The following is a 19,577-nucleotide window of genomic DNA, read 5'->3' on the forward strand; positions in this document are numbered from 1 at the left end:
AGGTTTATTCTGTACTATATCAGTATGCATGAAAATATTACACTCCTTCGTTCAACCTCTCAGTGCAAACAAGAAAGCGTACATAAAAACAGTAGCTAGCATCTGAAACTTGCTGTTGATAATGAAACACGATGAAAGATCAGACTGAGTAGCTTAGAGACTGGATATGAAATACTGACATTACACATACAGCCTCCAGTATGTAACATCAACCTAAGTTAGGCCGTAGTTCTTTGCATCTCCTTTGTATCTTTCTCTAATTGTTTGCTTATTTCTGTTTAGAAATGTGGGTCACTCAGATACACTACAAAGTAATTATAAGGGATAAACCACCACTACTATGGGACTAGAAAGCAATTATATCACAGAGACTGCTTTCTGGATGAGAAATACAGGTTTTCTGTATTTACAATTTATCTCAAAAAATACAGACAGCTTATGATATCAGATCCGAAGTTGAGAAAAGGGGTGAAGGAAAAACATTTCCAATCAATTTTCAATGTTTTAAACAATGTATCTTAAAAGTTTTATCTGTGAGGAAAACATTTGTTCAAAATCTAAAAGAAGACTAGAACATTTCATTTCTGCTTCTTCAATGACAATTCCATTAAAAACAATGAGATCATGTTTAAGAGACAAGCTGGGAAAATAATGAGAACAGTTGCAGGGAACCAGTTAAAAAACAATCGGCATTCTCCTTTTAGCAACTACCTCTATCATTAAGTCAAAACATACTGCCTTCTCTTTGTTGACTCTTACCTGCAAGTTGACTAAGTTTCCAAACTTACTGAAGTGCTCATTAAGTTTGCTGATATTGTTAAGTTCTGGGGGAACTTTCCTCAATTCAAGTTTTGTATTTTCATTTCCAAACTGCACCTTCTTCTGGAAACCTGGACTATTTGTTCTGTTAAAATTTTGCCTGCAACAAATAAAAATCAAGCCAGAAATCCATAGCAAGCTAGCAAACACAATGTTAAATTGTATATGCTTACATAGGAGCATGTATGTATGAGACACAGAGAGAAAGATCTGCAGACTTAAGGGAAAAAAAAAAGTAATTTTAGAAAAGCGTAGAAGAGTACAGCACACAGGCCCATATACCTGCAGTTTTCCCCACCGATACTCTCAGCATACCCCAGCGCATAAAACTGTGAGATAATTCACAATAATTTGCTCGTGTCAGTCCGAGCTTCCACATTGCTTCTCTCCAAAAACTATTTCTTGGCCATTCCACAGAATCTCCCCACTAATGTTTCAAGTAACTATTACTTCAAGGCTCTCCTCAGTCCCAGTAATCTCTTAAAATCCCTTCCAACCTTTTGTCACCCCAGGTATATCTGGACGCTAAGCACTGCACCCTGTATCTTCTGTCAGTAACATACCTGGTAACTCAATCCAAAATAGCAATGATACAGTTCACATTTCAGAACTAAAATCAGTCATCCCTAACAACCATCACACTGCAGCTTCTCTGTTTCTTAGATCATTCCAGCTTTCAGGGAGTAGATCTTGGTATCATCCAAAGCAACTTCAGCTATCTCTATACTGCCTTTGAGAGAAGACAGTCAAATACAGATCACTCTATAGCGTGATTTATTTTAGTACAGTCAGCTTATTCACAGTTCAACTTGCTTGCAATTTATACAGATTTATATATGTTTCAGATTACAGAAGAGAGCTCCACGGAATTTCAACTATTAAGCCAACCTCGTGTTAATGAGCACTCACTTGTCAAACCAAGTCTTCTTTGTAGGAACTCCACCATCCCCCGCACCAATTGTTCTTTTCCTGGATTCAGCATCTACCACTATTCTCATACTACTTTTATTAGGTGGTTTTTCTGTAAACAGACGAAAAGATTTTACAATTTTTTTTATTTTCTGTGCATTTGATTGTAAAAAGGTATTCTGAATTTGCATTGAAAAGCACAACTACTTATTTTGAAATGACTATGATCGTTGTTCAAACTGGATAAAATCTTGGTCACAGACTTTTCTTCTTAACTATCAACAGATGCTGTGACAGATCAAAATAGCTAATAGCTTTCATTTTGTCACAGTAACATCATACATAAGGAATACAAAAGAGGTGTGACAGAAGGCATCTGCCTCAAGATGACTGCACTCGCTGATTCACAATGTCCCATACAATACTCTGAGGCTCACACCATTTCTGCTAACACCTCCATTCTATTATTGAATGGCACACACAAAAATGCTCATTATATGAAATGTACAGTACTCCAGAGCACTAACACCTAGGAGCAAGATTTAGGGATGGGGTGGGAAAGGAGTGGCTCTTGCTGAAGAACAGGGATCATATTGGGGGACTCCTCACCAAAAATACACCAACAGAAACATAATAAGATTAAATACAAATACATACAAATGTAAACAAACCCACATTAAAAAAAATTCATTTTATCCCTCTTCCTCTCTCATTTTGTATGCTGTTGCTTCTTCTCAAGGCCATAGGAACTATGAGGTTAAGGTTACTCATGCGTAACTGTCTGCTACCAGATAAAAATGACTCCCTCCCCTCCGCAGCAAAAATCATCCTAAGAGTCCATTACAGAAATATTAACATTTTTCTGTATAAAAGATGTACAAAGTGATCAGTTATTATAGCAAAGTGTAAACTGTGCAATACTCTAGCAAGTGATTTCATTTTACCTGTAAAAATGCACACACAAAGCAACTATGAGCATAATTCCCTATTCAATTAAACTTCCCTTAATTCCAGAAGATTAAAAAAAAAATACAATGTTTTCCAGTATTACATTCTCCAAAAACTGCCTCAATCTGCATTAATGTAAGAAAACCAGCTAAACTAAATAAGTAGAGCTTTGAGAGCATACCTCTGGGCGGTAGATCCATATCACCTGACGTGAGGCCTATCAAATTTGGTCTTTGGGCATGTACTCTATGTCTATACATAGGTCTTGAAGTATTTGTTATACTTGGAGCTTCTGGATTATAGCCATCTGTGTCGTACGTTTCTGGTAACAAAGAAATTGTCTAATTAAAATAAATTGCAGTTAAAACCCCTAAGGTTGCAAATATAATATTTCATTTAATTACAATATATAGTTACAATGGAAGAGTTGTATAACAACTATCCTAAAAAACTGCCATGCCAAGTTTTCTGTTTAAACACAGTGAAAATATTATTCCATAGTCAAGATTCACATTTTACATGCAAATTTTACTTCTGTCCTGAAATAAGTTAGAAGAGTGTTAAGTTACTGTCACAGTCTAAATGATATAAACTTATTCTCCCAAACTATGAAATTACAATCTCTAAAAAGTACAGTATAGTATGAATCAATGTTATTCTATTTAGCAAACCTTGTGGGCAAAGCCTCAGTACTACACCTGCTGTAAAAAGAGAGGGTGGAGCAGGAGGCGGCTGGTGATGAATACCCGTTGTAACAACAGTAGGAACTGAGCTAGTTGCTGAGTTTGGGGGAGCATCCATGCCAGCAGGCTGCAATGGGGGAAGTGGAGGGGGTGGTCCTGTCAAAAACAAAGGAAAACACTGCATTCATTTACTATCCACTAGACTTACATTACACTCAACTCATAAGGAAATTGGCCAGAAATGTTTTTAAGGCTATGTAAAAAAAAAAAGGAGGTGAGAGGGCACATATACAGACACAATGCTGTACCATTCATTCATATGAAACCATGCCCACCAGCAAATGACTCAGAACTTCGAGTACAGAGAAAAGCGTCTGAATAGTTTAACAATTCTCTAAACACCTTCTATCTATAAGCAAAATTGGATCGCTAAGCTGGTATTTATCTTCACCAACAGAAGATCTTCAAAGCTCTACAAAACCCCCTCAAAGAAACAAATTCTATTTTTTAATAGTGTATAACAAAAATATCCTATGATGACAATAACTAACTTGATTGAAATTATTTTTCCAAACACCCAAGAAGATACCTACAACTCTGGCAGAAAGTCAAAGGGATCCTTCTTAAAACTGAGGGGGTTTTTTGGTTGGTTGGTTTGACTTTTTTTTTTTTTTTTTTTTTTTTTTTAAACAAACAGGAAAATAATAATAACAACATCACCTTTCCAAAGGGACCGTTACGCACCGGTTGCCAGAGCCCGGTGGTATCTCTCTCCTTCGGGAGAAAGGACCGGTGCAGGCTTTTTTTTTTTTTTTTTAAACCAACAGGTAACATGACACTTTCAAAGCAGAGCAGTCAAGCCTGACCTTCAATTTAATCATTGGCAAAACCACATTTTGGGAAAAGATACAAAGTCACATATTTGGACTTTCCACACAGATCTGGAAACAGCATGTGAGGCAGAACTGATCACTCCAGCAATACAGTTACTCTCTATACTAAGGGAAATAAATAAATTCAGTTCTTACTTAAATATACTATCAACTGGAAATGAAAACAGTTTGAGAAACTTTCAAGCAATATCAAATACCAATTGTTCTTGAATAATTCTACCAAGTGGGATATCTAAGTTAATAAAAAAAGAGAGAAAGGAATAATCACATAAAACTAACGTAACAGTTTTTAAACCACACAAGGGAACTGAATACTAAACTGCTATTTTATAAATGACAGCCAGGTACACAAGTCTTCACGTAATTTTTAGTACTTGAGCCAAAGTACTTTCCAATGAAGGAGTAAACAAGCTGGAGAATTTTCTTTCTTAGTTACTTTACAAGCTTAGTTTCAAAATTAATTGCAAATGACATGTTTTCAGATGTAAATTTGATGTGGTCATAAATTCTCTTGTAGTATTACAACTGAAATGCCAAATATCTGTTGCTTCCAGGATTTTCCCTTCCTCTCTAACAGTGGTCAGTTTCAGACAACTTCTCTTATAAAACTCAAGGAACTGAGTTTTGCCATGCCATGCTTTTGCTTAAACACAATTAAAATATTATTCCATATTCAAGATTCACATTTAACATGCAAATTTTACAACAATCAACTATGCAACAATTACTATAAAAACCAATTAATTTTGGGGTAAGCTATGCCATAGTAAAGCATAGTACAACTTTCTAAAATATAGTTGGCATTCTTAAAACAGCTTTTTGCACTGCATACAACTCAAGTAACATCCAGGCTTTTCTACTAAAAATGGGTTTTAATCTTTTTTAATTACCTGTTACAGGTGGAAGGCTAGGTGGTAAGGGGCCTGGTGGTGGCACTGGAGGTCTAAGGTTAACAGGAGGAGGACTCAGAATTGGTGGAGGGGGAGGAAGTCCAGGAGGAGGTGGTCCTTCGACAACAGGGGGTTGTGCTGGAAAAGGCAGAATGCCAGGAAGATTCACATCTTCTACCACTACTGGATCGCTTCCATGATCAAAAGGGCACATGTCTCCTCTCATACAGAAACCCTTTTCTGAAACATCAAAACCAAAAGGAATTGTTGTTAGTATTCAATAGCTGTAGTTTGATTCAGAGTAGATATGAGATGTTCTATATGTAATGCAACAGTTTGCAAATTAAGACTTTCACATACCAGCAGAAATTTATATTAGAAAATGAAATTGGCCATTTAACTTTAACAGTCAGCACACAGGAAGATTGCAGTGACCTTCTAGCAGAATAAACATAGGAGTTAGATTTTTCTTGAAGAATTAATTCTGCACTGAATTGGAACAAACTGCGAAAGCAAACAATGAAATCTAGGTGACACCACATTAACAAAAACACAGTGTTTCTAAGTAAAAAGTGCAGATACCAGGATTGAGAAACCCCTATTAAAGTTAGAAGTTAGTATTTTAAAATTCCAACATGAGAAAATTCACTCCAATTCTTTTTTCTCTTTTGCAATTATTTCAGGAAGAATTAAGAGTATGTAAGAGCAAAAAAATTTGTTATTTACATATATATGTATTGTATATGTATATATATACATACATATGTAAACATGAAATACAGATATAAACAAACACAAATATGCATCCATTTCTTTTCTTTTACATGCAAGTAAAACATTGGAGCAGGTCCAGCAGAGGGCTACAAAAGTGATCAGAGGGCTGGAACACCTCTCCTATGAGGAAAAGCTGAGAGAGTTGGGGTTGTTCAGCCTGGAGAAGAGAAGGCTCCAGGGAGATCTTACTGCAGCCTTTCAATACTTAACGGGGGCTTATCAGAAAGATAGGGGCAGACTTTTTAGTGGGGCCTGTTGTGACAGAACAAGGGGGAATGGTTTTAAACTAAAGATGGGTAAATTCAGACTAGATACAAGGAAGAAATTTTTTATGCTGAGGGTGGTGAAGCACTGGAACAGGTTGCCCAGAGAGGTAGGTGGTGGATGCCCCATCCCTGGAAACATTCAAGGTCAGGTTGGACGGGGCTCTGAGCAACCTGATTTAGTTGAAGATGTCCCTGCCCACGGCAGGGGGGGTGGGCTAGATGACCTTTAGAGGGCCCTTCCAACCCAAACTATTCTATGATTCTGTGATTATCTATTTAGCAACAGCCCCCACAAAAAAAACCAATACATTGCAATGCAACATGGGGGAAAAGTTCAAAACGTCTTCCGATAAAATAAGAAGCCGAGTGTCCACTTCCTCAAAACATGACGCTGAAAAGCAGTCTGTATTACCTCATCTTCAGGAAGAGTTATAGAACATATACATTGAAACGCTAAGGAAAAACAGAAGTGCTGCAGAGGTTCAAGTAGAAAATGTGAAAGTGCAGATAGGAAGAGCAGTATGCTGAAACCAGCTAGCCACTGAAGAGAGAGATGAGCTTATAAATTTAGAAGACACAGTCAGCCATGTGAAAAGCAAATGGAAGAGACATCTACTGAGAGGTTTTAGTAACGGTCAGAAACATAAGGAAAACAAAAAAACAGTAAAAATTTGAGGACAACTATATCACAGTTTTCCAACACATTATCATTTGCTTCATATTCAGAAACTGGAAAGCTGCTATAGAAGACAGACTATTAAAGGTACAAAGTCCTAGTGTCATGCCTCCAGATGTTACTTCAACAGTATACTAGCCTGCACATTTTGTTCCTTTCTAAAAAACCTGTAGAGCTGGGAGACCATGACACAATGTTCTGCAGCTCAGCTTGCATTAGAAGAAAACTTCAAAACAAAACTACACTTTCACAACTCTAATTGCTCCACAATATTGCTGTGACATATACTGACTGGCAAAGCTGTTCTTCACAAGTACAACTCTGCCAACACTCAAGAGCTCAGCCTCCCATTTTCTTTACTTAAAAATAAATTCTATTCTAATCAGAGTTCTGAATGTAAACTGGCCTAGATCTTAAACTTGTCATTGTGGTATACAACAACAAAAAAAAAACCCTCAGAAAAAACTTCAGGGGGAAATTTAAACTCTTCTGAGCTAACAGGTTGACTGGCTGAATTTAGCTAAATCACTGCCAACTGTAGCAGCCTCTTGTGTGGATTTTGGCACAAGACATGCAAAATGATAGCTGAAGACACAGATAAGCACAAAAAGCCACCCAATTTTAAGGAACACCTACACGGAAAAAATGGGTTAACATGAGCCTAGAGTTGCAGCTCTAGACCTTTCTAGTTAAAAATTATCTCTTAGATAGGATGGAATAAAAAAAATGATGAGGTCAGTAAGGTGCTAATCATGGTCAAAACTATCAAATACAGTATTTGGCTTGAACATGACATAAGACAGAAAACCTGGGTAAAACTGGATTTTTTTATAACTTTGTAATATAAACATACTATTTTTCATCTATATAAAAGAACTCCAGTAACTAAAAAACTATAAACACACTAATAAAGCAAGCTGTCTAAAAGCTAAGTTAATAAAAAGTGGGATAAAATTTGCATTCAAGAATTGTGTAATAGAAAAAACACAGTATTAGAGGAGATCAGGAAAAGAAAGGAAAATTACCTCAATCTTTTCAGAAAGTGGCCAATCATAACTGCAGGAAGCAATTAAAAAAAATACAGACTTACCATCATAATCTCTACAGCGTTTCTTTGGCAGCGGAGGTCTTCCATAGGAGTTGTGGTCCAGCTGCTCTTCATGGAACTCCGACCAGCTTTCAGTAGTGTTATTTCCATGATGAGCAGGAGCAATAACAGTAATAGTGCTGCTCAGTGTAGGGACAGGGTAGTGGCCGGATGAAATATTTGTCACAGAAGAAACTGGAGTATAATTGTTCTCTAATGGATCTGTTCTATCGATATCATATTTTGGCTTTCCCAAATCCCTTTCTGTATTAAAAAAAAAAAAATTTATATTGGATGATTCCTTCTGCACATTTTCACCAAAAGCAGCTGCTAACCTGTTTAAGTATCTTTACTGAACATCAATTCAACTCAAAATATAAAAATGATAATTGAAATGTTCTACAGGTGGCCCCGAGTGCCTGTAGAGTCTCCACCCTCAAAGTTATTTATAACCCAACTGGATAGGGTCCTGAGCAACCTGCTCCAGTTTATCTGCTTTGAGAAGGACCTTCAGAGTTCTCTTCCAACCTCAACTAATTCCATGATTCTACATTCCAAAGGTTTAATCAGAACAGTAATAATCTTAAAAGTACATAGCCAGCCACTGGGGTATTTTAATAACAGCTATACCCACAGTAAAGCAGAAACCCTATTTAACTTGAGGCAGAGTACATCTTCGATATACATATATTCTAAGAACTTCAGATGGAAAGTTATTTTGAATAAAGGGAAGCAATGGGCAAGAAAAAGGTAACCACCGCTTGAAAACACCATAAAAGTTACACATCTTTAATGTTTCCAGACACTGTTATTGTTGTATCTTCATGTTGTTTATCTTCATTTTATCTGCATTCAAAAGCATATATTTATTGCATGCAAAGCTTTGTTATGACTGGAGAAATAATAGTGCTTGACAGGTGTGGAACACTCCTGGACAGATACAGCAGTAACATAACCTTTTATTCTGAACACATACAAACTATTCTCTTAATTTTCTAATATTACCATCAAATAGAATCATAGAATCATTAATAAATAAACAGTAAGTATCCAGATTAAGACAGAAGAGCTCTGTCATGAGGTAAACTGGCAGACTCAAGTAACCCCACATTAAAGGAACATTAATAAAAATGTCTTAAAGATGGCAGGTAAGTGTGGATAAAACAGGCTTTTCTTAATATGCTTAGAAAAAGAAACAAAGCTTTCACTATAACATATTGTCTATAAGATATTACCATTGCAGTTTATGTAAAATAATCCTTAAATTAAGATTTAATCACATTGTAATCTTTTAGTTAAACTGCTGCATGCTATGTAACTGCTCGTTCTTAAGTTGTTTGGAAAATATCTGCTCACATATTTTCAGGAACTCTGTATTCCTACTTTTAAGGCTGAGTTACCAAGGCTCATTCTATAGAAAGAAAAATAATACACAGGAGACTTAAACCAGACTATTTTTACCTCTACATTATTTAAGACAGAATAAAGATATAAAATGACTCTCAATGCTCTTTTCCAATTTATCAGTAACAGTATTGGGTGAAAAAGCATTCTTTTCAGCTGAATAAACAGCTTTGTTTTTAAAGAAGTTTAATTCGAAAAACTACTGTACTGAAGCCTTAAGTTCTACAGATATGTGTGCAAATGCAAATATTTACTGTAATGATTTCAGCCCCTCCCTATGACACCAAGGAGGGGACAAGACAAAAAGAACAGAGCTGTGCTATTCTGCTTGACAAGTCATTTGCTGTCAAACAGGTAATTTCTGCCAGTTCTACCTCCACAGATGGGTATTAATTTCTGTATCTTCCCAAACCAGACCCTGAGTTTCCTAAAATTTAATGAAATGCAATTAATTCGGATTTTTCTGCCTCTCTTAAAACATTGCTTAAAAGTGGCCAACACAGTCAAAGGTATTAGAGAAGAATGGAGGGAAGAGGGGAAAACAAGCGCTGAAAACATAATCACATAAGCCTTATTTCCACAGAAAACCAAGCTAAATTTGAACAAAGAAACAAGAACAATAGAGGAAATTTTGGTACATCTTGAACATAGTGTTTAAGTTTAGTGTCTAAAGTTTGTAGGCAACATTCACCGTATTTTAGAGACCAACTGTTGGTACCTCTGCTTCGTGTTCTGCTCCGGCTTCTGCTCCGGTCTCGATCCCGGTCCCGCAATCTCTCTTTGCTCCAACTTCTACTTCGACTCCTGCTGTAGCTCCGACTCCTCCCTCTTCTTCTGTTGTATCGATCCCTATAGGAATCTCTTCTGGGAGGATTTCGGTCATAATCTCTCTTCCGAGACCGTTCATCTTTTTTCCTTTCATCACGGCTTCTAAACATGTAATTTTGTAGGTTAATTACAAGAATTATGAAGCCATAATGTAAAACTTTAACTACCATTAAAAACCTCAAGAAATGGCAAAGGAAAATTAGAGAAAAGCTACAAATGGAATCTAACTATGGCCCTTTGTTTATTCTCAGAAGACTTTTAAAATTCTTTTATTTGGTTTATGCATTTTACTTTTACCATCCGTAAGATTTTAAAATGCATGTAAAATTCTGTTTCTGCCCAATACTGCATCTTCCCCAAGTTGGAAACACCAAAAAGGTAACAGTTACTGAAGGGAAGGCTTCTAAATTAAAATCATCACAATTCAATCTCAATACCGAGCAGAGTAAGTGTTGTAATATAAACCACAAATCTAACCTAAAAATGAATCATAAAACTCAAATGTGATAGTTGTGCACAACTCAGAGACAGTTTACGCTGTCACTTATATACTCGCCATTTAACTACATATGCATAAAAGCCAGAAGTCTTATTTTTAGGCTTTTTAGGTGACCATACAGAAAGAAAATATTTAACTAGTAACACTATAAAAATCCAAATCCATCTGATTACCGATATAATACAAGAGGTTAAGCAAAATTCATTACCTGGTATCTCTGTAGCGAGAACTTGACTGAGGAGGGCTGTGATTTAATCTTCTAGAAAACTTTTTCTCTCGCTCTTCCTCTTTAACTATCTGAATTTAAAGTATATACATTAGATCAAAGCATGAGTACACTATCACTGAGACTTCTGCACAATCAAATAAAAACAAAAAACTCAAAATGCTGAGCACAGTTGGCAGTAACGAACTAAAACAACATTTTTGCATCTAATGCGATTAGAGAATCTTCATAATGTATTAGATCTCTATTTCTAGGAATATTCAAAGCACGGGTTGGGAGAAAATAAAGCAGAATAAGCAATCCTTACTGTGCTGCACTGAAAATACATTTACTTTTGCTACAGGAGGACAAAAATCCATACTAAGGTGCAGTGACAGATCTGGGAAGACATGAGTATTCAACAATTGACACAGTAAGGTCTTCATCAGCAGGTTAGCTGGTTCAGATCACGGTTAAACATTCTCATGTGCTGTTGAAAAGGACAAACCTACTCTTCTGGCTCAAAGAACAACATAAACACTTGTGTCAGAATAAGGATGTTATCTGGATCAAGCAGCTGGAGGACTGAGGACTGCCATTTGGAATGGCAGCCTGGATTTATGCTGAATTAAAGGGCAGCATAACTACAACAGCAATCCCGAGCAAAGAACTAATGTAGGTTGTACTGCAACTCCTACACTAAATAACTTTATTTACATTTGCCTAGTCAGAACCACTTTGGTTTACCTTTGAAGCACCCACTTATGTTTAGAAAAACTGTGCAACAGTACTCAACATACTAGGCACAAATCTTCTGACCCATTTTAATGCTGTAGTATAAGTTTGGGAACTATTAATAAACAAATAAACACAAAGTTGAACCACATAAGCAAACTACAGGAATGAGGAAAAAAGACATAAATTTAAAATAAAATCAATGCCTACCTCTTCTTTTTTTGTCTCTTTTTCTTGGTGCTGAAAAAATTCTACTTTCAGGCTTCCTGAAGATGGCTGTTCTGGTGGAGGTAGATAGCTTTTTGTATTCACAGCATCAAACAGGTGTTCCACAAATATCTGAGTTTCTAAAAGTAAAGAGTGTACAAATATCCATTACTCAAAACTTCAGTTAATATTTGCTTTAAAAATAATAATAATAAAAAAAACAACATTCACCAAAAAGTTAAAACAATGAAGAGTATTATTTTTAAATACTCTGCTGCTATTTTATATTTAAAAAGGCCATTTACAGAGTCAAGAAACATGTCAATAATGACAACGTTTCATAAAGGTTTTCAATCGTTGAATTATTTAATGTCTTTTAATAAAACATCTGGAAGAATATTTCTGGAATATATACAGAGCTCCAATACTTCTAATTCTGGCAATAATTCTTAACATCTGTAATTTTCTTCCAGGAATACCAATAGACACAAAATGTATACCTAATACACGTATATTGTGCTATACACCTGTTTTTTAAAACAAATTACTTCATAAAAATTGAATTACATACTTCGAAGTAACAAAGTTAATAAAGAGATAAACGCACGATTTTATGGTAAAAGATTGTTTGAACGAATTAAACAAGACAGACTCTTTACCCAAGCTTAATCGTTATGACAAAGACCATACCTTTCTGAAGAAATACATCCAGCTGATCAACACACAATGCCTTCAGTTCCTTTTCACTTTTATCCTTCTTTACCAAAGCCAGAACATATTTAGCTAGGGCAGATGGATCTGCATCACATCTGCAAATAGATTAATTAAAAAAAAAAAAAAAAATTAGAAGCAATTGAATTACAGAAGTTAATGTCTGAAACTGGTATGACCAATACATATAGAGGACCAAAACCTTTCCTACCAAAGTAACTGAAAAACACTCACGGGTATTTTTTAAGACAGAATCCAGATATGTAAGATTGCTAAGTATCACCTTCCTTTTCCAGAAAAGGAGTATTTCCAAACAATATTCCACCGAGCACCTCACAGCAAACTAGAAAGAACTACTTAGAATGAAACAGCTCCAACTGCCTAACAGTCTTAAAAACAATTACAAATACAACAAATACTTCCATAATTTCCCAGTGATTAAATCAGTAATTCTGAGTGTAATACTAAGTGACTGTTAATGGGGAAAAGTCAGTCTACCTAATTACAAATGAATACACTGATACAGCAAAAGTGATCTATGCTATACAAAAAATTCAGACTCTCGGAGAGACTCTTTCTCTTAAATATGTTCTTAAAGAATCTTATTACTACCTACATGGGAACACCATAAAAAGCAGATTAACTGAAAAATCTTAATTTCGAAAGCCTAAGGAAAAAGCGCTCACACAATATTATCACGGACACCTCCATAAGAGGTAAACAGACAATGAAGTGAAATTTAGGGGATCATTATGCGTTTTAGACATCGAAATTCAATCTTAAATTCAATCTAAAATTAAGTATGAAGCACTTCAGTGTAGAAGCTGATGGTCTCATGCACATCAACAAATAGCTTAGAACAGAGTTAGCTGTATACCCACATTAAGTAGAACATTATTTAATATAACCGATATAATTTTATTATGAAGTTTCACGAATAGTAATGTACAATGAACTTTGTAGTGGTGTTACAGAGTAAAACCTGCCAAAGCAAGCAAGAATACTACAGAAAACCATTTCACACTTCGTAATTCAAAACCAGTAACTAATGAAAGAGTTAGATGCTGGTTTATCAGGCAAAACAGCAGCATTTTCTTAAACCATTTAATCCCATTATTTAGCACAAACCAAAGGAAGACCTCAGACCCCACAAAACCAGGCAGCATTTAACACATGCACACTGGTCATGTGATACAGACAGCAAGCTTGTTTGGGTGGTGATCAAAGTTAATACTCATGTTTTAAAGAACTACATCAGGAGGAAAAAAAAATTGCACTGATGCATCCAAACTGTACAGTCTCTCTAGCAAAAGTAACTTGAGACATAAAATTAAACTGCAGTCAGGGAGTTGCACTAAATATGAGTATCACACAAATACTGTTCCAGCACAGAAGTCCACTAGTCACAATGATGGAATAAAACTGCAGTTCCCAATCTCTTCCACATTAAAACAAGTGACATTTCAATGCTGAAGCTTAATTATAAATCTGAATGTTGATCATTTAAGTGACATGTATTTTAGACACTGGGCCAAATCCTTTACTTTATCGCGCTACCTAATTCCTCTCTCCAAAGAAGCTATCTCCTCCACAGCAAGCAACATCCTCCATGCAAACATATCCACTAAGCAAAGGAAGCAGATCTGTCGGCATCCACCCTTAGGAGATCCTCTGGATAGCCTGGGCCCAGCACAGAGCGCTCTGAAGTTAAAGGTCAAAGCTTCAAACATAACTCGGCATCCTCTAGAAAGCAGGCAATAGCAGAATTTCATGCTGTAAAACCAACTTGAGCTGCTAGGGGACATACCACAGTATTCCGTATTAGTCTGCATTATTCATAGATACAAGAGATGGGAGTTCACAATCAGTCTACATTCCAGAAGAACCCGCACACACTAAACTGACAAAATGCAAAAATATACTGTTAATCAAAGAACAGACTGCACACCGATTGAAAATTCTTCAAAAATGTTCTCCTTCAATTATCACATATAGTTTGCCCCCACAGAGATTTAACAGTTCTTTATCTAGAAGAACATGTGCCTAAGTACCAAGTCATCTCGGAAGCACGCACATAAATAACCTCCTAAAGCGAGAGCGATAGGACTGCACGGTCTCTTTCACACTGCTAGCACCTGAGCACATCATCCAAGCAGATTATCTGAAAGCCCGATGTTGAACAGTGTCCGTCATAGGCTGCAGCGAGGGTTCTTGTCCAGTACAGCCCCCAGGAGGCCCTAACGTCAGCATTTCATGACTTCTCAATGATTGAATTTGCAAATTTTTTTTTTTTAACTGTTCCCTAATGCAACTTCAGTGCCACTACAGAAGATTTTTCAGTCCTCTCCCAGTTTCAAGCTGAATGCACGCCTCAGAAAATTAGTGTGCTTTTTTCATATTATCTATCTATAGTCATAACAGGAAAACAATTTGGGGGGAGGGGGCACTTTTCACATGATAACCCTCAATTCTTTTCTTCTCCTTTCTATTCTCCACGAAAATCAGATAAAACATTACAAGCTGAATTGCTTTATTTCAGTTTCCACAAATTTGGTTCTCATCGGATAATGCGGTCAGCTGTTGCCATTCAAAATCTGCTACAACTGATTTAAATGATGACACATGCACTCAAAATTATTTAGTGAAAGAAGAAAAGTCAGTCAGTCTATAAGGTAAAAACCCACTGCTGCTAGCTACTGCAATGTACTTTAATTCTCCAGCTCCTACAGCAGTGACTATACAACAACCTCACGTTCAGTTTAAAGTAATTCCTCTCTCATAAGCAGGGTAGAAAATGGAAAATCTTGTCTGGAAAGCCACCTAGACTCCAAAAGGTGTAACAAAAAAATGAAACAAACAAAAAACCCCAAACCAACAAAAAAAGCTTGTTTAAAAATAACTAACAATTAGTGCTTTCCTCCCTCCCTCCGATGATTTTGGAAATCTTAGCAATATTGTCCACCCCAGAATGACCTCAGAATTTCAATCCATCCACCCAACTCCAAGATACTCTCAAGAAAATATCCTCAATAAAAATGTACATAAAGGTACTTTTAATTTCCAAAACACAGAATCACTTTCTCCTGTGGTACTGTCTTAGCATTTATCACTCTGTATGCGATACAACCACATACGAACAGTGCAATAAATCGTACTGAACTCTATTATTATTATTCGTCAGTGTAGAAATCCCCCTGTACACCACAGGAAGTACTTACATGCTTTCAAGTTAAAACTCTAGTCTTTATTTTGGCTATTCAAAAAATACTATTTTTTAAGAACAACAGACTAATTACTTCAAATTGATGCTAATTAAGCAATAATGAATACAATGCATTTTGTGGTAGAGTGAGATGAAGAAAATGTTTTTGTAAATTGACAGTATGATTTTGTGATTTCTTTTCACTACTTAAAATGAAATTGCTAATGATCTTTACACAGCGAAAGGCTGACTTCCTTTTTATGTACTGACTTGAAACAGAAGTCTCCTTTTCTCTATCTGTTGTTCAAAGCTTGAAAAAACCCCACACTGATCTGTTTTCTCCACACTATTGTGAAGACGATGCTTGTTTCTGTAGCTAGTATTTTAGATAGAGTTAACAAGGTTATAGTCTGATCTTTTACTTTTTCAGACTCTCATGAAATATTTTGACTTTTTTTTTTTAATTAAGATGATGCTAAAATTAAATTGCTAGCAACCTGAAGTGGTGGAAGAGAGGAATAACTGGTCTCATGAAGTAAAAAAGACATTTAAACTTTACAGAACTGTGAATACAGGAGGTCTGCCTGAAAATTTCTGTTCTTTATAGCCATTAGAGTTCTGGATATTACTGTTAATGGTTTTGTTTGGGGGAGAGCTGCTTTTTTTAAAGCAATTCCTTTCTACTTTTTCATTCAAACTGAATTCTGAAATGTTATCTATAAATTCTCCATCCTTTGGTTTAGTCAAAATCTGCTGGTTTGGATTATAGGGGCCTTGAGTTTTCCTGATAAACAAGTTATGTTGTTCTCTAGTCTGACAGTATTTTCTTACAGAATAGCAGCCTTTGTGTGTGAATAATATGCGATATGCTTGCTGTATCTTTGTTGTGCATACATGGATTTTTCACCCATTTTGAGCTAGCTTTATCAGTTTTTCTAAACCTCTCTTGTATTTTATGCTCTTATAGTTGACACTGTTTTATTAAGTGATGCCATTTTAAAGAAAACAGGAAAGGCACCCATGCTGATGGCAGCAAAATATACTGTGTAGCACAAGGACTTATCATACAGTATATATCACGCTATATTCTTGCAGATCATAAGATTAATAGGGAAAGGTCCTTAATTGACAAGTCAGAAAAATGAGAAAAATCAGAATAGTACCTACAAATTTCAAATAGTCTAAGTTGCATTCAAAATTAAAAATAAATTCATATTTCAATTCTAGTGTTCACTGAATAATACACATTTTCAGTTGTTAGATACAGGTTTGAATCCTTAGCTTAACTTGAATATGGCACGGTATGTCACAGACCTGAGCATAAATGGAATCTGTGCATTGGAAGTGTGACAGAAATTTACTTTGGTTTTCTAGTAGCCAAATTATAGCATAAGAATGTTCGCATGCATTTAAACATGTAAACATGTAAAACAACATTTCTCAACTTTGAAACCCACATCCCCTCAACTTTTTGTAGGCATGTGCTACAAGCAGTAATAAGCATCAGTAATCACATAAATTTCTCCTCCTGTTTTCGCTTTCACGTTTTCTTTAACAAACAAACAAAAACCAATTGGCACAAGGAATCTGAACTCATTTCCACTGCAGCAAGTACATCCCAGTGCCTGCTACAATTAAACACCACAGCATGTTTCCTTACACCCACTTTCTGAATATATGATCCTAACCAGTAATGCTAAATGTTTTTACCTCTAGTAATGCTTTTTTGCAGAGAATATGCAGTGTCTACTGCTCTATATTAAACAAGGAAGATTGCTCTGGTAATGCTGCTTTAATTAACAGTATTTCATATACAGGCATAGATGGAAGAATTCTCTTGCTAGAGCTCTATAAGTTCTTCAGAGAATGATCTGGGTACCTCCAACTGCTAACCACCAGAGAAAAGCTTCAAAAAGGACAGTAAAAGCCAATCAAATATTTTGTTCAGTTGTAGGAGTAAGAATTCACAACTGCAACAAACCTCGCAGAAAAGTTCAAAATCCCTCTTTCAAAATCCTTTGTTTCTGTTCTCATCTGGTTTTGCAGTCATTATTTGAAATTACCATTTCAAATAAAGAAAACAAAGCAGAAGAGGAAAGCTGAAGTTGTTACGAGAAAATTTAAGCCTTAAAATAAAATACATATATATACACACTTTAAATAATGTTTGAGAAGGGGAAAGTAATTTGGCTGAAGAAGACTCACTTCTCTGTAGAGTCTTTTTTTGAATTCATTAAACACCACTTTGCAATTCATTAAACATCACTCAATCTATCTGTTTCCAATACTCAGATTTACCTATTTTAAAATATAAAACACTAAATATGTTCCGAGAACCCACTTTGATTTTTTATAATCACCATGCAATTACAGGCATCAGCCTTAACTTACAAATTCAGTGGATGTGGAATACATATTAAAGTTGTTTGCAAAAAAATGTTACTGGTATAGCTGTTCATACAAAATCCCTTATTAACAACAGAGCTTATACTGACTTAGAAAGACTTTGCCAAAATAGCTAAATGTAATTCAACAAGGCAGATAAGCTAAACCAGCAAAATAGCTTTGTACATAAATATTGAGTAAGAACCATTTTAAAAGATATTGAATAGAAGCATACAGTAAATATCTCTCAAGCCTTAAGAGAGAATAAACACAAACTTTGAATACAGTATGCTGAGGACCTATTTTGCCAGGTTAGTGCCCACGAATGCGTTTAAGCATCAGTACAAAAATACATATTAAAATGAAAGACAAAACATGCTGTTTATTTGAGTATTTTTAATGTAAAAGGTATCAAAAAGGAAGGCAGACCTGAAAGCCTCTGCTGGACTAAATATTCCACTACCAACTGAGAACTTGGGGCATGTCTCCCCAACAGGGCCCTGAGCTCTCCACCAAGTAAATACTGAATATAAGGCCACTAGGACTCCTGTTACAATGCTCACACTGACAGTAAAAAACAAAACAAAACAAAACACCCAACACCTGATGAATTCTTAAACCAAGGAGGAAGAAATGCAAGGAATTAAAAAATGGCAAGCAGGCTCAAGAATGATAGGTGTGACGTTGATAAGAATATACCTGAAAAATTAACATATTTAAATAGCTTATTAAAGTTGCCTCTCCTACTCCAGTCTGACTTCCTCAAATAACTTTTTCCAACATGACAAAGCACAGAATGAGTAAAGATACATATTCTAGGTATACTACATATATACCAAGCTGAAGCCTTTTAAAGTAGTAACTAATTAGCTGGAGGAAAGGTCTGAAATATCTAAACCCAGATATTTTCCTCTCAGAAAAAAACACATCTCCATTGTTATGAAATTCCTCATGCTACAATTCATCATTTAAGTCAGTTCTTAATAAGTGAAGTAGCCACTTTGAACTGGAGCCTTCAAAAAGTAATTATTTCTGATCTTTTTTTTAGAAGTAGTATCTACAGTATTTGGTGCAGATGTGGTACTATGGTGCTGTAGTGAACACTACAGAAATCAGTTTAACAAGAAGATAATCCTTTATTTTGCTAAAAATCTCACTGGCAGTGAGATTTTTAAGCAGCAAAACAAACTGCTGCTTAATTTTATAGTTATTAGACAACAACTCAACCATTACATAGAAAATGATTTTTTTTTAAGCTTTTTGGCAATAGAACTAATTCACAGTTTTCTACACGCCTTTTCTATGGAAAAAAAAAAAAAAATCTCGTATTCCAAAGTCTACCCTCTGGTGAAAACCTTTGGCAAATATATGCAAATTCCCAAAGGAAGAACTACATAACTAGTGTTTAACTATAGGGTACATAACCTTTTTACCATCGGGGGGGGGGGAATTCCCA

At 35.7% G+C, this 19,577-nt stretch overlaps 1 protein-coding gene across 6 annotated transcripts in view; it reads right to left on the reverse strand.

Annotated features, from left to right (window-relative positions):
* RBM26 (RNA binding motif protein 26) overlaps positions 1–19,577 on the reverse strand; it is a 60,110-nt gene that overhangs the window by 33,863 nt on the left and 6,670 nt on the right. For 3 of the 6 annotated variants that reach the window (XM_019472698.1, XM_019472697.1, XM_019472695.1), the window contains exons 2-11: positions 12,514–12,632; positions 11,827–11,963; positions 10,885–10,973; positions 10,041–10,279; positions 7,949–8,209; positions 5,143–5,382; positions 3,348–3,515; positions 2,858–2,998; positions 1,729–1,840; positions 760–919 (exon numbers count right to left, since the gene is read on the reverse strand). In XM_019472698.1, coding sequence (XP_019328243.1) covers positions 760–919; positions 1,729–1,840; positions 2,858–2,998; positions 3,348–3,515; positions 5,143–5,382; positions 7,949–8,209; positions 10,041–10,279; positions 10,885–10,973; positions 11,827–11,963; positions 12,514–12,632 — 1,666 coding nt within the window. The remainder of the gene's footprint in view (positions 1–759; positions 920–1,728; positions 1,841–2,857; positions 2,999–3,347; positions 3,516–5,142; positions 5,383–7,948; positions 8,210–10,040; positions 10,280–10,884; positions 10,974–11,826; positions 11,964–12,513; positions 12,633–19,577) is intronic. The other 3 variants (XM_009281736.2, XM_009281735.2, XM_019472696.1) reach the window with 3 other exon arrangements.

Source organism: Aptenodytes forsteri, unplaced genomic scaffold, assembly GCF_000699145.1.
Source record: "Aptenodytes forsteri isolate BGI_AS27 unplaced genomic scaffold, ASM69914v1 Scaffold51, whole genome shotgun sequence".
Lineage (NCBI taxonomy): Eukaryota > Metazoa > Chordata > Aves > Sphenisciformes > Spheniscidae > Aptenodytes > Aptenodytes forsteri.